Source organism: Tasmannia lanceolata, unplaced genomic scaffold, assembly GCF_043159265.1.
Source record: "Tasmannia lanceolata isolate RefF3 unplaced genomic scaffold, GAP_Taslan_0.1 ptg000004l, whole genome shotgun sequence".
In the NCBI taxonomy this organism is placed as follows: domain Eukaryota; kingdom Viridiplantae; phylum Streptophyta; class Magnoliopsida; order Canellales; family Winteraceae; genus Tasmannia; species Tasmannia lanceolata.
Genome location: NW_027518681.1, coordinates 11262280 through 11281309, shown reverse-complemented (window position 1 = coordinate 11281309; position 19030 = coordinate 11262280). Strand labels below are relative to the sequence as shown.

The window sequence follows — 19030 nt, the reverse complement described above, 5'->3', positions numbered from 1 at the left end:
CAATGTACACTCGGAACATCAAGGTGGGAAGAAGGCCATGGGACTAAGGAAGCTTTGGCATGACAGAGCATAGGTGTGGGCTATGCTTAGTTTGCATGGGCAAGCATTAGTTGGAACCTAACTAATTAAAGTATGGAAAGTATGGATTGGTACGCACTGACTAGTGGGCATTTATTGGTGGGCGTAGGCAAAACCAAGGCACCAGTGCGCATGTGACAACTGGCAAGCGCCTGGGCGTGTTTGCACATGGAGGCAACAATTATGATTTAAACCAAGGCACTGCTTGGTCGTGTTCAAAGGCTTGTGCACAAGAAGGGCAAAGCAAAGACAACTGGTAGTCGTTGTTGGCACACATGGCAGCAAGGCATTGGCATGCACTTGCACATTGTGAAGACTTCCCAAGGCAACTATTGGTGGGTGGTTAGGCAACTGTTATGCCACATGTTGGCTTGTCATTTGTAAGTGCTTAGGCACACGGATTGTGCCTTTTGAATGTAATGGGTGTTTTTGCCCAAGGCAACAAAAGACTGTTGATAGACAATAGTTACGCAACGGTTGTGAGTTTCCTTTGCATGCACTATGGCAATAGTGGAATCCGTGGAGTAGGCAGAGATTTGGCCGAACCATGTTAAAAAAGTCCCTTGTGTTGTTGTGTGTGTGTTCTTGATTGTTGTGTGATCTTTGTGTGTGCAAACTTGGTTGGCTTGACTAGCATTGTGCTAGGCCATCACGGACAACCCCTTTATCAAAGAAATTCTGATTTTGCGTGAGTTGCACCATGACATCCACCCATATCCTAATTCATCAAATACCATTTCAGATAATTCTCCTTTCATATTTTTTTGCAGCAACTGTAATTGATTGCGTACAAAATCTACTCCTGGGTGGGATTCATCATCAGCAGAAAAAACATGAATTCCATTAGTGATCTCAATCCAGCTTAGCCCAGGATCCTTTTCTGTCGTCAATCCTCTGATCTTTCTCCTCAATTCAGCCACTGCATCCCATCTCCCGACACCAGCATAAAGATTTGAAAGCAAAATGTGGGTTGCAGAATCCTCTGGTTCAAGTCTCAAAACTTGCTCCGCAGCATGGACTCCCATCTCCAACTCTCTGTAATTAACACACGAACTTAAAAGATTTCGCCATAACTCAGGAAATCTGTTGCTGGGTGATTCATTGATCAATTCTTCTGCTTCTCGCAGTAACCCAGCTCTACCTAACAGATTTACCATGCAAGAGTAGTGCTTAAGCCCCGGTTCCAGACTGATTCCCAGCATATAATTCCAGTAGAACCTTCCTCTCTGGACCAGGCCGCAATGGCCGCAAGCAGAGAGGAGGGAGATAAAGGTAACATGATCCGGTCTTAAACCTCGTTTTAGCATCTCATTAAAGAGCTCAAATGCCTCTTGAGCATATCCATGGTGACTGCATCCTCCAAGCATTGAGTTCCAGCATTTTAAATCGGGTTCTGCTACTCCAGAGAAAACTAAACGGGCGGATTCAAGCTTACCATTTTTGGCATACATATCAATCAGACTCCCACAGACGCTCATTTCTACTTCACATCCCATCTTTACTACCTGAGAATGGATCATCTCCCCTTGGCTCAATAATGCAAGATCAGCACAGGAGCTCAAAACACTACTAAGAGCAAAGCTATCAACCTTGTGGCCTTCCTCTATCATCCAGTAGAAGTACTTCACAGCGTCTTCGATCTCACTCGATTTTGAATGACCAGAAATCATCTCTGTCCAGAGGACAACATCTTTCTCCAACATCGAATCAAAAAGCTTTCGAGCATACTCTATTTCGTCGTTCTTGAAGTACATATTGATTAGAGTAGAGCCAACATAGACATTAGATTCAAATCCTGATTTCTGAACTTGGGCATGGAGCGGTTTTCCATAATTCAAAGCTGGTAGAGCTCCAGTTGCAGAGACAATGGCTGCGAAAGTGTACTCATCTGGTTTTAGTGAAGACGTATGTTGTAATTGGATAAAAATATCCATTGCCATTTCTCCATCTCCATTTTCCGAATAGCTAGCTATAATCGAATTCCACGAAACCAAGTCCGGTACCTCGATCATTCCGAAAACAGAAAATGCATTTTCGAGGTCACCACAACTACAATACATGTGGAGCAGAGCATTGTGCAAAGGGAGATCAGCTGGAAAATCGGATTTAATCATCTGGGCATGGATTATTTTTCCACTAGACCAGTCTCCCAATCTGCTACACGCATTCAAAGCAATCGAGAAGGTGACTTGGGTGGGTGTCAAACTAGTCTTTAGCATGCTGCAGAAAAGCTGCAAACTTCTGTTAATTTTATCATTCTTCATATTCCCACATATAATAGTGTTCCAAGCAATGGCATCCTGTTCAACCATCATGCTAAAAACTTGGTTTGCAGATTCCAAGTACCCGCAATCCGAGTACATCCCGAGCAGAGAAGTCTGAACAGGAACATCATTCAAGAATCCTGATTTTATGACATGGGAATGAATCGCAGCGCCATTTGAAATGTCATTAAGGGAACAACACGCTCGGAGAAGACTGGACAAAGTGGAAGCATTGGGTCTGAGGCCTTCGATTGACATCCCTTGAAGAAGCCGGAGAGCAGAGAGGCTATGATCAGGGGATCGAGAATAAGCTGCGATGAGGGCATTGTAAGAGACTGGATTTCTCAGAGGCATTTTGTCGAACACATGTTGAGCTTCTTCTAGTGAGCCACATTTCGCATACATGGAGATGAGATTGTTGTTGAGGAATGGTGTGGGGAGGGCTGTGGCAGTTGTGAGGATGAGTGCGTGAAGTTGACGGGCTTTTCTTAGGGAGTTTATGGAGGTGCATTTTTGAATGAGGGCTATGGCTAATGGACAAGTTTCATGGGTTGCCATGAAGGATTAGTCATTGAAAACTGAGTTTCATTGTCTAGTACTTGTGTGGCTTTCATAAGGATTCAATATCTTGATTTGGTTTTGTATATTAATGGGCCCCTTTTAAACCATTGATCTCGTGAGTCGTGACCCACATGATCAAGGCTATAATTGGAATATAGGAGTTTTCTGGAAAAGTAAGGAAAATGAATTTCTTTTCCTAGAATTTCCTGTTCTTCTCATTGTTTGATTAGGTATCGCCGTATCGGATTTTTTTTTTTTTTTGACAGGAAATGAACTAGAGTTTTTATAGTCTTTGGGGGCACTTAATCAGGGCACTGCCCTTGATATTTGATCCAACGGCACTATATAATTTCTCACCTTCTCTATGGAAAGGAAAAATATTTCTTTGGAAAAAGTTTTCTGTAGGAAAAACGTTTCTCACCCATAAAATTCCATGAAGGGACTCCAAACCTTTCACCTCTCTCACTTTAGCCATGCCTTCCTCCGACTTATCACGGCTCTGCACTCTCATCAACGCCTCTCTTCGCCCGTACACCGTCTCTCTCTCTCTCTCTCTCTAGACCTCTTTTCTTCTTTTTTACCGCCAAATCTTTAATTTCACCACTCCCCTTGAACTTGGTTTGTTTTTTCTCTTATCCTTTAATGTAGGAAAGAGAACACTTTCTGGTTTCCAAGGAAAAGGAAAAGGATCTTTTAATCCTTCTCTCTCAGGTACCTCTCCCTCTCTCTCTGTATATGTTTAATTATTTAACTTCTCTTTATTTAAATTGAACTGGGTTCATATCCAATCATAATTATTGTGTTTATTTTTTGTTCTGATACTTGTTTATGCATTGTTGTTTTCAGATTTCTAGAGAAATTAAGCTGTGGGCAAATGATGTAGACTGCAATTCCGATGAAGTAAGTAGTCTGATTTTCGTTCACTATTTGTTCCAAATGTAATTCTTCTTCGTTTGGAATTTTTAAATAAACAGTTTATATTGCTCAATGTGAGAGAGTATGCTTGTTTCTTGTATTGATCTTTCATGGGTATTTGCCAATTATTGCATTAATAGAAATATGGAGGGTTAGGGCTTATAGGCTTGCATCTGGATTGCAGGAAATTGATGGAAAGAAATGTGTTCATGGTTTGGAGCCATTTTCTGGGAAAGGCTGTAATTGCCTGGCTAATATCATATCTGTCTTGGTAAGTCTATATGCCAGAATAGGAAAGGCTGTTTCTATTTTAACCACTAGTGTACTTCTCTGTGAAATCCACAATCATGTCCAAGGATTGGATCCCATGTCTATGCTTCTTGTAGTTAATAAACAGAAAGTCTGATTTTTTAGTTCATTGTTGTTGCGCTGATACTCTGTTGTAATTTTAAGTTAGATTTACTCAGTTGAGGACCATTAAGTTCTGAATTGACTGGGACTATCTCCTGAATTTTGATTTTTAAACATAAGCGGACCCTACTAGGCCATTTGGATACAAGAGTTTTAGAATCCTGATTTACAAGCTAAAACATAGATTTTATAAGCTAAAACCTGGATTTTATAATCTGAAGCCTGGTTTGTATATTTTCAAGATTGTAAAATCAAGGTTTTAGCATATAAAATCAAACTTTTAACTGATAAAATCCAGGTTTTAGCTGGATTATAAAATTCATTTATCCAAACGGCCCCTACTTGTTTAAAAACATCGAAGAGAGGATGTATTTAGTCAGTTTTGAATTTACAAGTTAAATCTAAAGAACTGTACTCTGTTTGGAGTCCGGAACCTGAGAATATCTGGCAACCATATAAAACAATGCTTTGCAGGCCAATGTTTTGAAGCTCTGATTTCAGCAAATTATATATTCTAGAGGAGTGATTGCTATTTTAGGTCTCATGGAATACAAGTACTAGTAAGATTGCCTTAACACAAGTTATGTTAATCTTAATGAGTATTTCCTGCTAGATACAGTATCTCCCTCATTACATATTGAACAAATATTGAAAGAATTCACCTAATTATAAGACACTTTACCGACATAATGGTCAAAATATGCTGAAAATTCTCTTTTATATATTTATAACATTTCGAGCATGAATGAACAAAGTACTGTCTTACAAAAATAAAGTATGTCATGTTTGATCATTATGGTTCTCCTTTATGATCACAGTTTCTCCTTGTTACTGATCTCCGTGGCAAATCCTACTGAGTAGCTATTGTGAATATTCAAAATATGCAAGAATCCATGCTTGGCTTATTGTTTTGCCTTTTTTTTCCTAACAGGTATTTTTTCTGACAATGGACAATCACTATGTTCGACATTTGGCTGGAAACATATTTGTGGTCATCTCCAATTTTCTCATTGAATCTGTATGTTTTGAAAGTTTTCCATGGAAAGACTTTTTTACGAGTTGGAATTTCCTTTGTTAGTTTTATCTGCTAAAAATTGAATGTTTTCAGGGAAGCAAATGGGAAGAATTTGTTCATTTATTGTGCGTGGGCTTAGAAGTAGCAATTTCAAGCTCATCCTTATTGGTATCTTTGCCAGCTGGATCCGTTACTGTCGCAGATGAAAGTTTGACACACTGTTACTCTCATGCTACCAATGAGTCGTCTGGAGCCACAAATTCAGATTATGATACTCCGGGATTCATTTTATTTTTACAACCCAGGTTGGTGGATGCAGATTGGTTTACGGTGACTAGTCTGATTCGAGTTTTACGTAATATACTAAAATCTTTGAGAAAAGACCATCGTGAACTTATGGAAGTATATATCCGTTCTTTCACTTACTCCATTTCAAATGCGCCGTGGGTTTTGTTGCATGAGATTCATGTTGGGACTGGTGGAACATGGATGAAGTCTAGGAAGGATGATTTATGTCATAGAAACATTGGTTCTCTGGAGTCGAAGGGTGTGTTTTTAGGGGCTCTACTTCAGCTTTTCTGTTCCCTGGTTGATAGTAATGGTTTGGAGGAAATAAGGGGTAGTTTCTTGGATGCATCTCCGTTTCTTGCTAAAGTCACCGACTTTGTTCCTAAGCTTTTCTGTTGGTGTCTCTGCAACCACAGGGATAATACCCGGAACCGTCTTTCTCAGTACTTGAGACACAAGTTGTTGGTAAGCGTAAGCTTTAACTTTTCTGCTTGCTTGCCAGATAAGGACCCATATCTTTGGAGCAATCTCCGCCACATCTGTAATTTCCTTTGTTTTTTAATTTTTAGAGCAAAATGTTTCTGTTTTCATTTGAAAAGAGATAAAAAAAGAAAACTAAAGCAAATTCTGCTTTCCATTGGCGCAGGTGCTATTGATGAGACTTAGTTTCCACATTCACGGGCAATATTCCATTCTTGTTAAGTGGCTGCAGTTACTTAGGAAACATTTTGGAGATGTCTTATCCCAACCTATCTATGAACGTCATGTTGGTGTTAATGATTCTCTTGAAGGGTCTCCATTTATGGCTAGTATTGCGTATGGACAAAAAGTGCATAATATATGCAGTCGACACTTACAGAGACAGGTTATTTTCATTCTTTTCAAATGCTCCTTCAGTTTGATCAGCTTCAAAATGGAAAGTGGTCAGCAATGTGCATGTGCTACTGAAAATCCTTGCCTGACCTGTGAGCTTCAAACCAACAGGGAGTTTTCCTGTACAATGGGGTTATCAGAACTTTCTGAGTGGCTTCATAGGCATGTTCCACTGGAAAAGTTTGTAGCCTATGAAGATTATTTGTGGAAATGCAAGAGCTTTGCGTCATCCTTTTTAGAGCTATATGTGGATGAGGTAGGGTTTCTATCCTTTATTACAGTCACTCCTTGAAAGGTCTGAATCTCTTTGTGGTTCTTCGTCATTTTTCCTGAAGTTTTTTTCTCTTGAAAATGCCTTGTATGCACATCATCGTTCATTTGTTGTTAGTCAACTTATATCTGATCGGCGAATGGTAAAATAAGATTTGATGGTTTGCAGGAAGTTCTTTGGATTTGTAAATTTAACATTTTTTCTCTGTTTTGATAATTCCCATCTTTTCTGATGCATTCACTTGCATGTTAGTGATGTCTTGTGATGTTTTTTTTTTATATTAGTGGTGCCTTCTACCGAAATCATGTAATACCATTTGTTCTATGCAATTATTGAAGGTGGTTCTCTTAATTTCTTGTTGTGGGAATTGAAGAGGACTCTCAGTCCGTATAAATTAGGATGCATCATGATGAGATCTTGGATTGTTTTAGTGTATTTCCCTTGTGTGTAATGGAAATTATTTGCAGAATGATGTTTGACATCTTGCTTCTTTTTCAAGTAGGTCCTTAAAGGTTAATGATGCTACATATTATCTAGTAATAAGGTTTATGGTATTTATCATTGATCATGTTTAGCCTTTTTGACTTTATCTAAGCACTGTCTTCACTCTCCAATTGTAGGATGATTTCTTATTTGAAATGCTCTTGCAACTGCTGAGCTTGCCCTTTCCAGGAAAGCTAATGTGAGCAACATTTTTTTCTTCCTTTGTTTTAGCCTCTTTTGAGCATTACAGGGATTGCTAAAGGAAACTCATCTTAAGTGTTCTGAAACTATGCAGACAACCCAAAGAAAATGGGAACATTCTTGAAGAGGCAAAGGGGGATATACTCTTTCATATTTCAAGCATTTTTAATCCTATACACCTTTTCCATCTATTTCTTGCAGGGGTGAGTCTCGTATTTTGTTTGTTTCTTGTTCTCAGGTATCAATCTAGCTTGTTCCTATTATGAGATGCATGAAACCACCATGGTCGTGATATTAAATTTTTCTTGGTTTTGGGGTGTGTATGCATTTGCATGCATGTGCAAACAAGTAAACAACTCAACTCAACTCAACTCAACTAAGCCTTTCTCTCAAACTAGTTGGGGTCGGCTAGTTTGCATCATTTACATTTTTTGCATGCATGTGCAAACAATGTAAACTTATTTATTCAGCGATTTTCTTGTCCTTATGAAGGAAATTGTTTTAGTTTATTTTGTATGAATTGTTTACGTGCCTTCGTGGCGAAGGTAGGTTTAACCTAAGATTTTGCTCGTGAGCGTAATGGTATAAGCCTTCCTGATTGTGAGACCTACTGGGATGATTCATTTTCTTCATAGTGTGATCCTTGAGAGGTTTTTATAGGGTACTTGATGAGTTTCTGTGGCAGGATTATGCAGTCTTTATGTACTATGGAGTCTCTGTTTCGTTGTTTTCATGTGGCTTGGTTAGGGAATGGGATGTTTAGCACTAGAGCATTAACTTTTTTGTACATGTACAAAAGGGAAGGACTCTCTTTCATCTCCTGGCATGGTCGAGCAAGAGAATTTCTGCAGATTCATTGAGCACGTGAAAAGAAAATCTGCAGTGGCAGAGGCGTGTTTGGCAATTTTGTACATGTACAGAAGGAAGGACTCATTACTTTTAGGGAACACTGGAGAAATAGTTTAATGGGTCTTTTGAGGTGTCACTACTCTTATGGTGTTTTTTTTTTGGATGGATTCCTTGCTGCTTGGGTTGTTCTTTCTTATTAGATTCTTATTAATTCCATCTTTCAGTTCTTCTTGCTTCCTCTATTGATGTTACTATGCCATCAGCCAAGAATAGGGGGACAATTTCTGTTCCACCCAGTAATTAATTTATTGCTTCCATTGCTTCTATATATTTTTTGTTAGTTTCTTTTTTCTTTTTTTTTGCTTCTATATTTCTTTCTTTTTTTCCTGAATTTGGAAGACTTGGCTCCATATCTCGAAAAGTTGATCATGCAGAGAACATTCACCTCTTACCATACCTTTTATACATTCTCAATTTGATATAATAGGAGATCCTTATTAATCTATGTTTTCTAATTTCATGACAATTGAAAATGGAAAGTAAGTAGCTTATGTAAATGCTGCATCTTCATCCCTTTTAGCATGTTTTTTCCTCTTTACCTTCAGTACTCAACTCATTGCATTCTTCGCATCAATCAAATGCTTACGTTCTCATGATTTTGTTCTGTTTTACTACTAGTACATAACAGCAGGTTAGATTGTAAGGTTCAATACTTCAATGATAACTCTTTTCCTTTTATTTCCTTTTATTTTTATTTTTTTGGAATTCACTATAAAAAATAATTTGGATCTTACTCCTGTTTTGCAGTTACACTATGATCACTCAGTGCTTCTTGATTACCTGATTTCGAAAGATACAGGAATTCATTGTGTACAATATCTTTTAAGGTACATCACTTAGTCCTTACTTTTTTTTTCTCATTATTATTAATAGTAAATATTATTATTGTTTCGGTTATCTTTGTTGATATTTGAAAAGATTGCTTCTTTTTATTGAGCGAAGGTTTATTTTGCTAGTTTGGCTTTTTTTGTCATTTTGGTAGGCTAAGCATTTGTTGCAAACATTCTTTGTAATAGCAGTTCTGTTATGCCATTGATCTCTTAGCTGGTTTGTGTACGGAATACTGATGTTCTGGTAGGTTTTCATGTACTTAGAGAAACCAATGTTTTAGCAGACTCCCTTACTAAGTAGGGGGCTTTCAGGGAGAATTTTGTTTTTGGCCAATCTCTGTTTTTTCGTGTTAGGCCGCCCGTCTCCATAGCAGTACTCATGACTATATGCTTATGTAATTTCCATTCTTATAAGTTTTGTCTCTTTCTAGGTCTTTGCGTATAGTTTGCAAATCATGGTGTATGTTTGTGGAATTCTCGGTGGGTGAAAGTGAGCTAAGACAGTCATATTGCAAGAAAAGAAAGATATGCAATTTCATGAGTGGGCGGGACTGTGAAGGTAAGGTAGATCTCTCATCTTCATCAATGAAAGAGATTGCAAATGCTAGGATACCTGAAAGGCAAAACAAGCAAAGGCATTCATTTCGCAGTATGCCCGAGACTGATAGACCATTACTGGCCTTTGGAAAAGCAAAAGAATGTTTGCTTTCTCTAAAAAAATCTGTGGAAAATCTCCATCAGAAGAATTTGTTTCCATACAATCCAGCAGCTCTTCTGAGAAGGTGTGTTGTTATTCTCCACTCATGGTTCATCTGCTTATATTTTTTAAATCCTTCTTATTTGGTTGCTCATTAAGTGTTTAATGAATTGCCTCGGAAGTGGAGGATGCAACTAGGAAAAATTGTAAATGTTGGATAAACAATTTATGTTTGTTTTTCTGTTACCATTAGGTATTTGAATGTCAACTATGGATGGTCCATATATTTGGCAGCATACTCTTATGAATGGTCCATATATTTTTCAACTATGTATGGTCCATATATTTGGAAGCATTCTCTTATCATGGTGGACATTGTTTTTTGGAACAAGTGAATATATTAATAAAAGGGAAAACACCAAGGCCGAAGCCAATATTCCGACTCATGTTAGGCAATTTTAGTTATTGCTGTAGTTGGGCAAATCCAAGACTTTATGGCTAAACCAACAATTTCGGTCAGCTATATAAAACTAGATAGACCACTTCAGGACAAATTTAATTAAATATGAGCTCTCTCTTTATTTGGAGTGTTCTATCTGTATAAAAATCTGATAAGCTTTTAAATATTTAGTATTATAGATGGCTGTTAACCTTAAGAGATACACTAGGCTAAAAGTTGTGTGCACCCTCATGTTTATGGGGGATGATACTTAGGGCACAAGAAATTGAAGCAAGCATTAGCTTCACAAATAAATAATACTTGTTCTAAGACAATTAGCGGAGGGTTCAGTTTTGTAGTTGATCCTGAATTTATATAACTACAAACTAGTTTGTAGACAATCAGCTGAGGGTTTGCTCGCAAGTTGAAACTAGTTTGTAGTTGATCCTGAATATATATTAACCTTAACTTGATGGGTGGAGTTGTACTAATACCCCTTGTCACCAGGTTTCGGGGATGGGAACATGGTACTATATTAGTACGAGTGATGTGGTTTGGCAGATCCAAAAAAATACAGAACGGGAAAGTAGGTATGTTTAAAGGTGCTAGATGTATGTTCTATGCAAGTGATGTGTAACATTCATGCACACATTTTTCAACTAAAGATCACATTGTAGTATTATTACCTTAAAAAATGATGATGCTCCTTGTTACAACTGCAGACCATTCTTACCACAAGTTGGTATGGGGGGTACTACCTATGGGGAAGAGAATATGAAGAAACTGTATGTTTCAGCTAAAACTCACCCTAAATATTAATTAACATCCAAAAGCAAGGTGTTGGTGAAAACGCAGACCCATGTGCATCTTACAGAAGTGTGAGAATATGAATCTTACAAAAGTGTGAGAATTTGAAGAAACTGAATATTCATAGGTACAGAAGGTTGGTCCAAATGAACTACTGTCATAGCATCATGATATCCAGGAATTCTTGGGCAGCATTGATGAAGCTTTCATATTGTTTTTATTATTTTTTTATTTGGGCATGTTGTATTGGGTCTGTATCTTTTGTGGTGCTTAAGCACAAATTAATTTAGGTGCAAACATAACCATATGGCTCACTATTCCTTTTGATTCATGCAGTTTCACAAGATTCCTGGAGCTTTGCCAGCAGCACGAGGAGGAACTCCTTCAAAAGACTGATGTGGGTGCCTAGGAACTTTGACCCTAATTTGTCCTTTGCACAAAATTTTCATCTCATGCTTCCAGTATCATGAGCCATCCTTGCTAGGCAGATGACAATTGGAAGCGTAGTGGTTCTTCTCCCATTTGATTGATTGTTGGGTTCTGTCGAAACTTCAGAGAAAGGTTGAGATGTTCTGAGACCTGAGATCATTCTGCAGTTAATAGAGAATTAAAGGTGCAGATCAATATGGAGATAATTCAACGGGATATTAGATGCCGCGCTCTGAATATTGGAGACTGGCACTTTCTCATTGTTTGGCCATATGAACTTCTTGTGGAATATGATGGGCATTGGCTCATCTGGATGCTGGCTATACAGAATCGTCTGTCTTAAATATCTTCTAAGGTAATTGTTTAAAATGAGAAATATGTCTGGAATAAGCAAGATTACGTATTGAAATCTCTGGAGCAATGATGACACTAAAAGACTATTTTAGTGTCCTTAACTGTAGCTGGTCTCCAGTAATAGAAATGAATAACCTAAGGGTATATTCATTTGTATTTGAAAAAAATGTGAACAAGGGTATTATAGGAGAAGTACTGTTTATAGAAGCGAATCCAGTTTCTATAATGGATATTTTTGTTGTTCTGTGAAGAATAACATAAATCTAACCCTCTCATTTGAAAAAAGATGGACATGTCCTCCCCATCATAGATGTGTCCGCCATTTGAGGGATGAATGGGATGCATGCCATTGTTGAAAAGGTGAGTGACCAATTTATCTCCGCTGGGATTTCCACCGAATTTTACTTTTGATGTATAATCTGGGACGAAACCTGTTATCTCCCACCATTGATGTAAAGTCTCTCATCATTCACATGTTCTTGAACTGAATTTGCCCTGGGCTTGTTTTACCTGTGATTTCTCGACTATGTAGGTGGGTCTGGAAGTGAGATGTGAAATTCATGTACAGGTCGCTGAAAATACTCTGCTGGAAGCTTCCATCATCTGTGTTGGAAGACTTCCATCATCTGTGTTGGATGTCTTTTCATGTGGTTAAGGCAAACCTTAATACCTCCTTCCAGACAGCTACTACTGCTCAAAGTACATGAAGCAAATGGAAAAGGTATGCCCACACTCTTCATGTATCTATGCATTACTTCGAAATCTATCCATAAGTTATGTATAATTGGATATCTTTCGGATTCCTGAGGAACATGTGATGATCAAAGGTAATAGCACTCTTGTATTTTGTTAATATTTTGTATGTATTATTAGCCCAAAGATTTGCCTTGTGAGCATTATGTAAGGAAGAACATTTCTCTCTGGGAAAATATAAAGACAGAGAAGTGAAAAATCATTGTTTTGGAAATGAGGTTTTTGGTCAAGCTCGCTTTTGATATAGGTCAGTGTCAATCACCACTGTACACATAGTTGCACAGATTGGATGAACTTGGCCATTGATTTTGTTGGCTAGTTGATAAAAGAAGTGATGGATGGTTACTCTCCATCTGATTAGTGCAGTGCCCTTCATATCATTCGTTGGAAACAAAAACATTCTGTAGTCCATGTTCACCAGGCAAAAATTTTATATGGTTGGTTGGCCTGATCTTTGTTAACATTGGATAGTTTGATCCATCATATGGCCCAACAGACAGACAGCCCTGATTGTTGGACTGGAGTCCAGACCCATCTTAGATTTTGGCCCACCAGTAACAAGGGGTATTTAAAAAAAAAAGAAAAAACACTTTTTTTTAGAAAAATGATAATTTTGAAAATGAAATAGATTTTTCATAAATTGATGAATTATTCATCAACTTAGTCATTTATTATCCTTTAAGTCTTGTTGGAAATCCAAAATTATTTTGAGTCGTATGCCTATTCTAAGCCCCTCATTTACCCCTGCCGTAGATGTACTTAACTCTTCCAATCGGCAAAAGATATACCTAACTCTTCCAATTATTGAGGTTTATAAATCAAAGTGTTCTGAACTTTCTGAGTCGTCATTGAATACATCAGAGGGATAGTATCATCTTATGGAGAAGAGGGCTTATCATCAAATGAATGGTTTAGATCAACCAAAGAGGTGTTCTTGTTTTTCATGCCCCTTGTCGTTACGACCAAACAACATTAGACATTCAACCGGTTAACTCAGTGTCCAGATTCAATGTACATAAAATCCCTCTCTACCCATAAATAAGACCTCCTCATCTGTTACTGCCACCATTCCTGAGAGAGAGAGAGAGAGATGGGTTTTGAAGTAGACACTGCCTTTATCCAACCCATAGAGCACAGGCCCAAGCTCACCATCCTAGAGGCCGGAGGAATCCCACTAATCGATCTCTCCGTCCTAAACTCTCAGAATTCCGATGACCCAGAAGCCCTCTCCGGCCTAATCGCCGAGATAGAGGCTGCATGTACAGAGTGGGGCTTCTTCCAAGTGATAAACCATGGGGTTTCATCGGAACTCCGGCGGAGAATCGAGACTGCCCAAAAAAAGTTCTTTCACTTGGCATTAGAGGAGAAGCATAAGGTCCGAAGAGACATGGTGAACCCTTTGGGTTATTATGATAGTGAGAATACCAAGAATGTTCGAGACTGGAAAGAAGTGTTTGATTTTATCATCCAAGATGAGAAGGTAATACCGTCTTTGGGTGAGGATAAGAACCAGGAATTGCAGGTATTGAGTAACCGGTGGCCAAATTACCCTCCTGAATTCAGGTAATTGAACCTCCCCATAGAAATCACTTTTAGCCCCGTTTTGATCTACCATGTTTTGATAATGGGCCCTAACTCACCTTGTTTTTTTATTATTTAACTAAGGGCAGTGATATCCCCCTCTTCACTCCTACTCTACAACCGGTACAACACTGTTAAACCGGTCTCTCTCTTTCTAATATGAACAGTTGGTGGACCCAAGCCCAACAACTAATTTGTTAGAAATCTTTGAACAAGGTTAGCCCCACCCTTATTTTTCAAAATGAACTGTACAGCCCACACTGTAAATAGGTTGCGCCCTCCGATCTAAAGGGAAACTACATATTATGGAAACCTTTATAGATTGGAGGGTTGCGATCATCCTATGGAAATGATTTTGGAGCACAACCTATTTACGTTGTGGCCCGTTGAATGTTTTTTAGGGTAACACAACCTATTTACGTTGTGGCCCGTTGAATGTTTTTTAGGGTAACGATAATTTTATTTCATAAAAAAGGGGCCAAGATGTCCCGCAAATATTACATGATCCCACAGGACATAAGGTCCTTAAGAAAAAAAACTACGGCAATTGGGTCTTAAAATAAGCATGGGAGAGATATCAACCCCATCCTTTGCCAGAGTGTCAGCATGAGAGTCCTTGGATCTCCTCCTATGACCGATCTGAGGATTAATGATTCGGATGAGATGACGGATTGCCTCCAACGTAGAGTAGAGTATAGTTTCCACCGACCAGATGATCTATTCAGGGCTCAGCCAATCACATTGGCAGAATCCTCTTCAACCAATGGGGGCCCAGGTTGTTGGATGCATACCATTCAAGGCAGAAGAGGAGGGCCTTCGCTTCAGCGTCATAGTCAGACCCCAATACCGGCTCCTCTGGGATTCCTGAGGGAATTTCCATCAAAATTTAGCTTATACCAACCGTCCGGTGGCGGAATCCAAGCCGGGGTGACGCTACACATTCGCTGCTTTTCCGATATGATAATATTCCAGTTGAGGAGGGAGGTTCCGATAGAACACGGGATGCCATTTCTGCAGTGAGTCCAAGAGATGAGAGATATGCGAATGTCAAGAACCTTGTGTTGCCACATCCGAGTTTTGTTCCGGAAAATTTGACCATTTCTCTCACTCCAAAGATGCCATATGACTGCCAAAGGAAGGGCTCTCCACATCGCTTCCCCGATGCATCCATTAAAAGCACCTGCCCAATTGAGTATGATAGTAGATATCCTGTTGGGTAACACCCAGGATATTCCAAAGGCTTTGAAGATGGCCATCCAGACCCTATGTGCATAATGACAATGGCCAAATAGGTGATCCAAAGACTCCCCCTCTGCCCGGGCATAAGGCACACCAGTTAGGTAAATGTTGTGGCCCATTAAATGGATGGCTTGGATCACCCTTTGGTGTGGACCGTACACTTTATTTTGACAAAATATGGGTGGGGCCAAGCTTGTTCAAAGATTTCAACAAATTAATTGTAATTGTTGGGGCCACCAACGGTTCATGTTAGAGAGAGATAGACCGGTTTAGTAGTGTTGTACCAGTTGTAAACTGGGAGGGGTATATCACTGCATTGATTATTTGCATCTTCACAATTCGATCATTTATCAGACTAATGTATCCCTAACATGATGATTTTTGCTTTTTCTTAGACAAGCATGTAGTGAATACTCCCAAGATGTAGAGAAGTTAGCGTTTAAGTTGGTGGAGCTCATTTCACTGAGCTTGGGATTACCGGAGAAACGGTTGAATGGTTTCTTCAAAGATAATACCGGCTTTATACGCCTCAATCACTACCCTCCTTGCCCTTCACCACACCTTGCTCTTGGCGTAGGTCACCACAAGGACTCTGGTGCTCTAACTGTTCTTGCTCAGGACGATGTTGGTGGTCTCGAGGTAAAGCGAAAGACTGATGGAGAATGGGTCAGGGTCAAACCCATCCCTGATGCTTACATTATCAATGTTGGTGACATTATTCAGGTACTCAACTAGATGTGAAGAATGCTTTACATGCGCTCTGATTCCTGATTTCAAGAATCGGAATTAGCATCTTCTCTTGATTAGTATTCCAATTTCTCAGTAAACAGAATGGAAAAAAAATCAAAATAATAAATTTAGGAAATGATATCTGCACAACCATGTTTTAATAATTGCACTAACTCTTCTTGTCTCTTATTGTTTAAAGAGCTATTGAAGGTTATTACATTTACCAAAAAGCTCTAACAAGCCAATTAAAAATGAGAAGAGAAGCTGTGTTTGTGCAATTATTAAAACATGGTTGTGCTGATGTCATTACCGTATATTTAAGGAAAATGATAAATGCGCCCCTTTTCATCACTTGGGACACCCAACTGCATTGTACGGTGCAATCAGGTCACTTCATTCCTTCAAATGTGAAGTACATCAGCCCCTTTGCAGTCATAGATACACTATAGCTGGCTGTCACAAGTAATGAAAAGGGGCGCATTTATCATTTCCCAAATCTAATTCTAAAAAATTTCATTCCGATCGAATACCACCTCTTTGGGCAGGAAACAGATTCAACCTTTTTCCTCCACTAATTCCTCCCTGGTGTCAATTCTGGTACTTTTGCATTTTTTGAACTGAATGTAAGAATCAGGCAGAATCAGGCAGAATCAGGCATAGGATACCAATTCTAGTGCCTGATTTTCTGCAATCCAAAAGTACCCTAAGAGTAATTGTAATTACATGGGTCTTGTGGGCAGGGCCATTGATCCTGTGGGCTTGTGGCAACTCTCTTTGGACCATTGAACCAGCAGCCCACTTCCACTTTTGTGTGCCTAAATTTTTCCTCTGAAAAATATGCAAATACATAATATAACTTGTAATAGAAATTATATAGTTAATGACTTCCAAGGCGGCCATAATGTCCATTTTCAAATAGTATTAAATTGAGATAATCTAATATTCAAATAAGGACCAATTTTCATAGAATCCAAAGAAGCATTTAGATTCTTACTTGGACTTGTTTCAGGTTTGGAGCAATGAGAAGTATGAGAGCCCAGAACACAGAGTAGTGGTAAACTCAGAAAGAGAGAGGTTCTCAATCCCTTTCTTCTTTAACCCTGCACACTACCTTATGGTGAAGCCTTTGGAGGAGCTTGTAGATGAGCAGAATCCCCCCAAATACAAGGAATATAACTGGGGAGAGTTCTTTAAGTCCAGGAAGAACAGCAATTTTAAGAAGCTGGGTGTTGAAAATCTTCAGATATCTCACTTCCAGATAACACAGCAATAAACATCTCATGTGTTATTCTAGTTAGACACTACCGGGAACATTATGGTTCTCATATACATTAAGTGGTGACTTATGTGACTATTTAGCATATTGTGTATGTTTTTTGCCAATAAATAATAAGCTTTGTAGGCCTAGTATGGTTAATGAGATGGAAATGCCTTTGGCCACATGGATTTAAGCTACTAAAAATGCTACTTGTCAGTTGAATACATACATAACTCCTTATATGGTTGTTTTTCCTTTTTTTTCTTTCATCCAATTTGGTTGCCTTCTTGGCACAACCAAATTTATTGTAATCTGTATAGATTTTGTTATTAATCTATACTTAATCCACTTTGGTTACCTTCTTGGCACAATTGATAACTAATCTATAAAATACAAACACACCTACCAAGCCAAAACCATAGGGAAAAACTCCAATTATCATTCCTCTTACAGCTAAACGTTAATTATTTAAGCTCAATCTTGAGGAATTTAACACTTGACATCCTTTATGATGTCTTAATTCTGTTGATTCTTTGTACGCCTCAATCTTGCAAATGTGATCTCTGTTCGATATGGAAATTGGTCCCCTGTGATGCCTAGTGATGACCCATCAGACCAGTGGTCTTAATCATCAAAAGAGTGTTAACTATGTATTAAGTGTTTAATGAATTGCCTCGGAAGTGGAGGATGCAATGCAACTAGGAAAAATTGTAAATGTTGGATAAACATTTTATGTTTGTTTTTCTGTTCCCATTAGGTATTTGAATGTCAACTATGTATGGTCCATATATTTGGCAGCATTCTCTTATGTATGGTCCATATATTTTTCAACTGTGTATGGTCCATATATTTGGAAGCATACTCTTATCAAGGCCGAAGCCAATATTCCGACTCATGTTGGGCAATTTTAGTTATTGCAGTAGCTGGGCAACTCCAAGACTTTATGGCTAAACTATCAATTTCTGTCAGCTAAATACAACTAGATAGACCACTTCCGGACAAATTTAATTAAATATGAGCTATCTCTTTATTTTGGAGTGTTCTATCTGTATAAAAATCTGATGAGCTTTTAAATATTTAGTATTACAGCTGGCTGTTAACCTTAAGAGATACACTAAACAATGTGTGCACCCTCATGTTTGTGGGGGATGATATTTAGGGCACAAGAAATTGAAGCAAGCATTAGCTACGCAAATGAATAATACTTGTTCTAAGACAATTAGCGGAGGGTTTAGTTTTGTAGTTGATCCTGAATTTATATAACTACAAACTAGTTTGTAGACAATCAGTTGAGGGTTCGCTTGCAAGTTGAAACTAGTTTGTAGTTGATCTTGAATTTATATTAACCTTAACTTGATGGGTGGAGTTGGACTAATTCCCCTGGTCACCAGGTTTTGGGTATGGGAACATGGTACTATATGTATGTTCTATGCAAGTGGTGTGCAACATTCATGCACACATTTTTCAACTAAAAGAAATTGTTAGATATGTATGTTCTAGACAAACTGCATGTTTCAGCTAAAACTCACCATAAATATTAATTAACATCCAAAAGCAAGGTGTTCCTTGGTGAAAACTGTTAGATTTTGAGTCAAAAATAAGTATTTGAAAAATATTTTCTAAGTGTGTTTTGGAAAAGAAAATG

General features: G+C 38.4%; 3 protein-coding genes across 15 annotated transcripts; 2 read left to right on the top strand and 1 right to left on the bottom strand.

Moving 5' to 3' along the window:
- Window positions 1-313: 313 nt before the first annotated feature.
- On the bottom strand, window positions 314-3187 carry LOC143875462 (Pentatricopeptide repeat (PPR) superfamily protein). The gene has a single exon (XM_077377023.1). It carries the CDS (start codon window positions 2898-2900, stop codon window positions 720-722), a length of 2181 nt encoding a protein of 726 aa, XP_077233138.1. The 5' UTR covers window positions 2901-3187; the 3' UTR covers window positions 314-719.
- Window positions 3011-13605, top strand: LOC143875461 (golgin). 13 transcript variants are annotated; one of them, XM_077377011.1, is made up of 15 exons: window positions 3021-3432; window positions 3552-3614; window positions 3750-3803; window positions 4003-4089; window positions 5161-5247; window positions 5338-5997; window positions 6179-6661; window positions 7297-7358; window positions 7455-7563; window positions 9017-9096; window positions 9531-9881; window positions 10743-10825; window positions 10958-11169; window positions 11379-12546; window positions 13440-13605. In XM_077377011.1, the coding sequence occupies exons 1-13, from the start codon at window positions 3337-3339 to the stop codon at window positions 11011-11013; spliced, it is 2271 nt and encodes a 756-aa protein (XP_077233126.1). In that variant the 5' UTR covers window positions 3021-3336; the 3' UTR covers window positions 11014-11169; window positions 11379-12546; window positions 13440-13605. The 13 variants fall into 13 exon arrangements, with proteins under 13 accessions (XP_077233137.1, XP_077233136.1, XP_077233126.1 ...); XM_077377012.1 differs by lacking the exon at window positions 13440-13605 and adding an exon at window positions 13332-13350; XM_077377017.1 differs by lacking the exon at window positions 13440-13605 and having other exon boundaries at window positions 11379-11826; window positions 12394-12792.
- Window positions 13606-13617: 12 nt separating this feature from the next.
- LOC143875464 (protein LATERAL BRANCHING OXIDOREDUCTASE 1-like) lies at window positions 13618-17640 on the top strand. Its single transcript, XM_077377025.1, has 3 exons — window positions 13618-14141; window positions 15794-16121; window positions 17137-17640. The coding sequence occupies exons 1-3, from the start codon at window positions 13669-13671 to the stop codon at window positions 17398-17400; spliced, it is 1065 nt and encodes a 354-aa protein (XP_077233140.1). The 5' UTR covers window positions 13618-13668; the 3' UTR covers window positions 17401-17640.
- Window positions 17641-19030: the final 1390 nt, after the last annotated feature.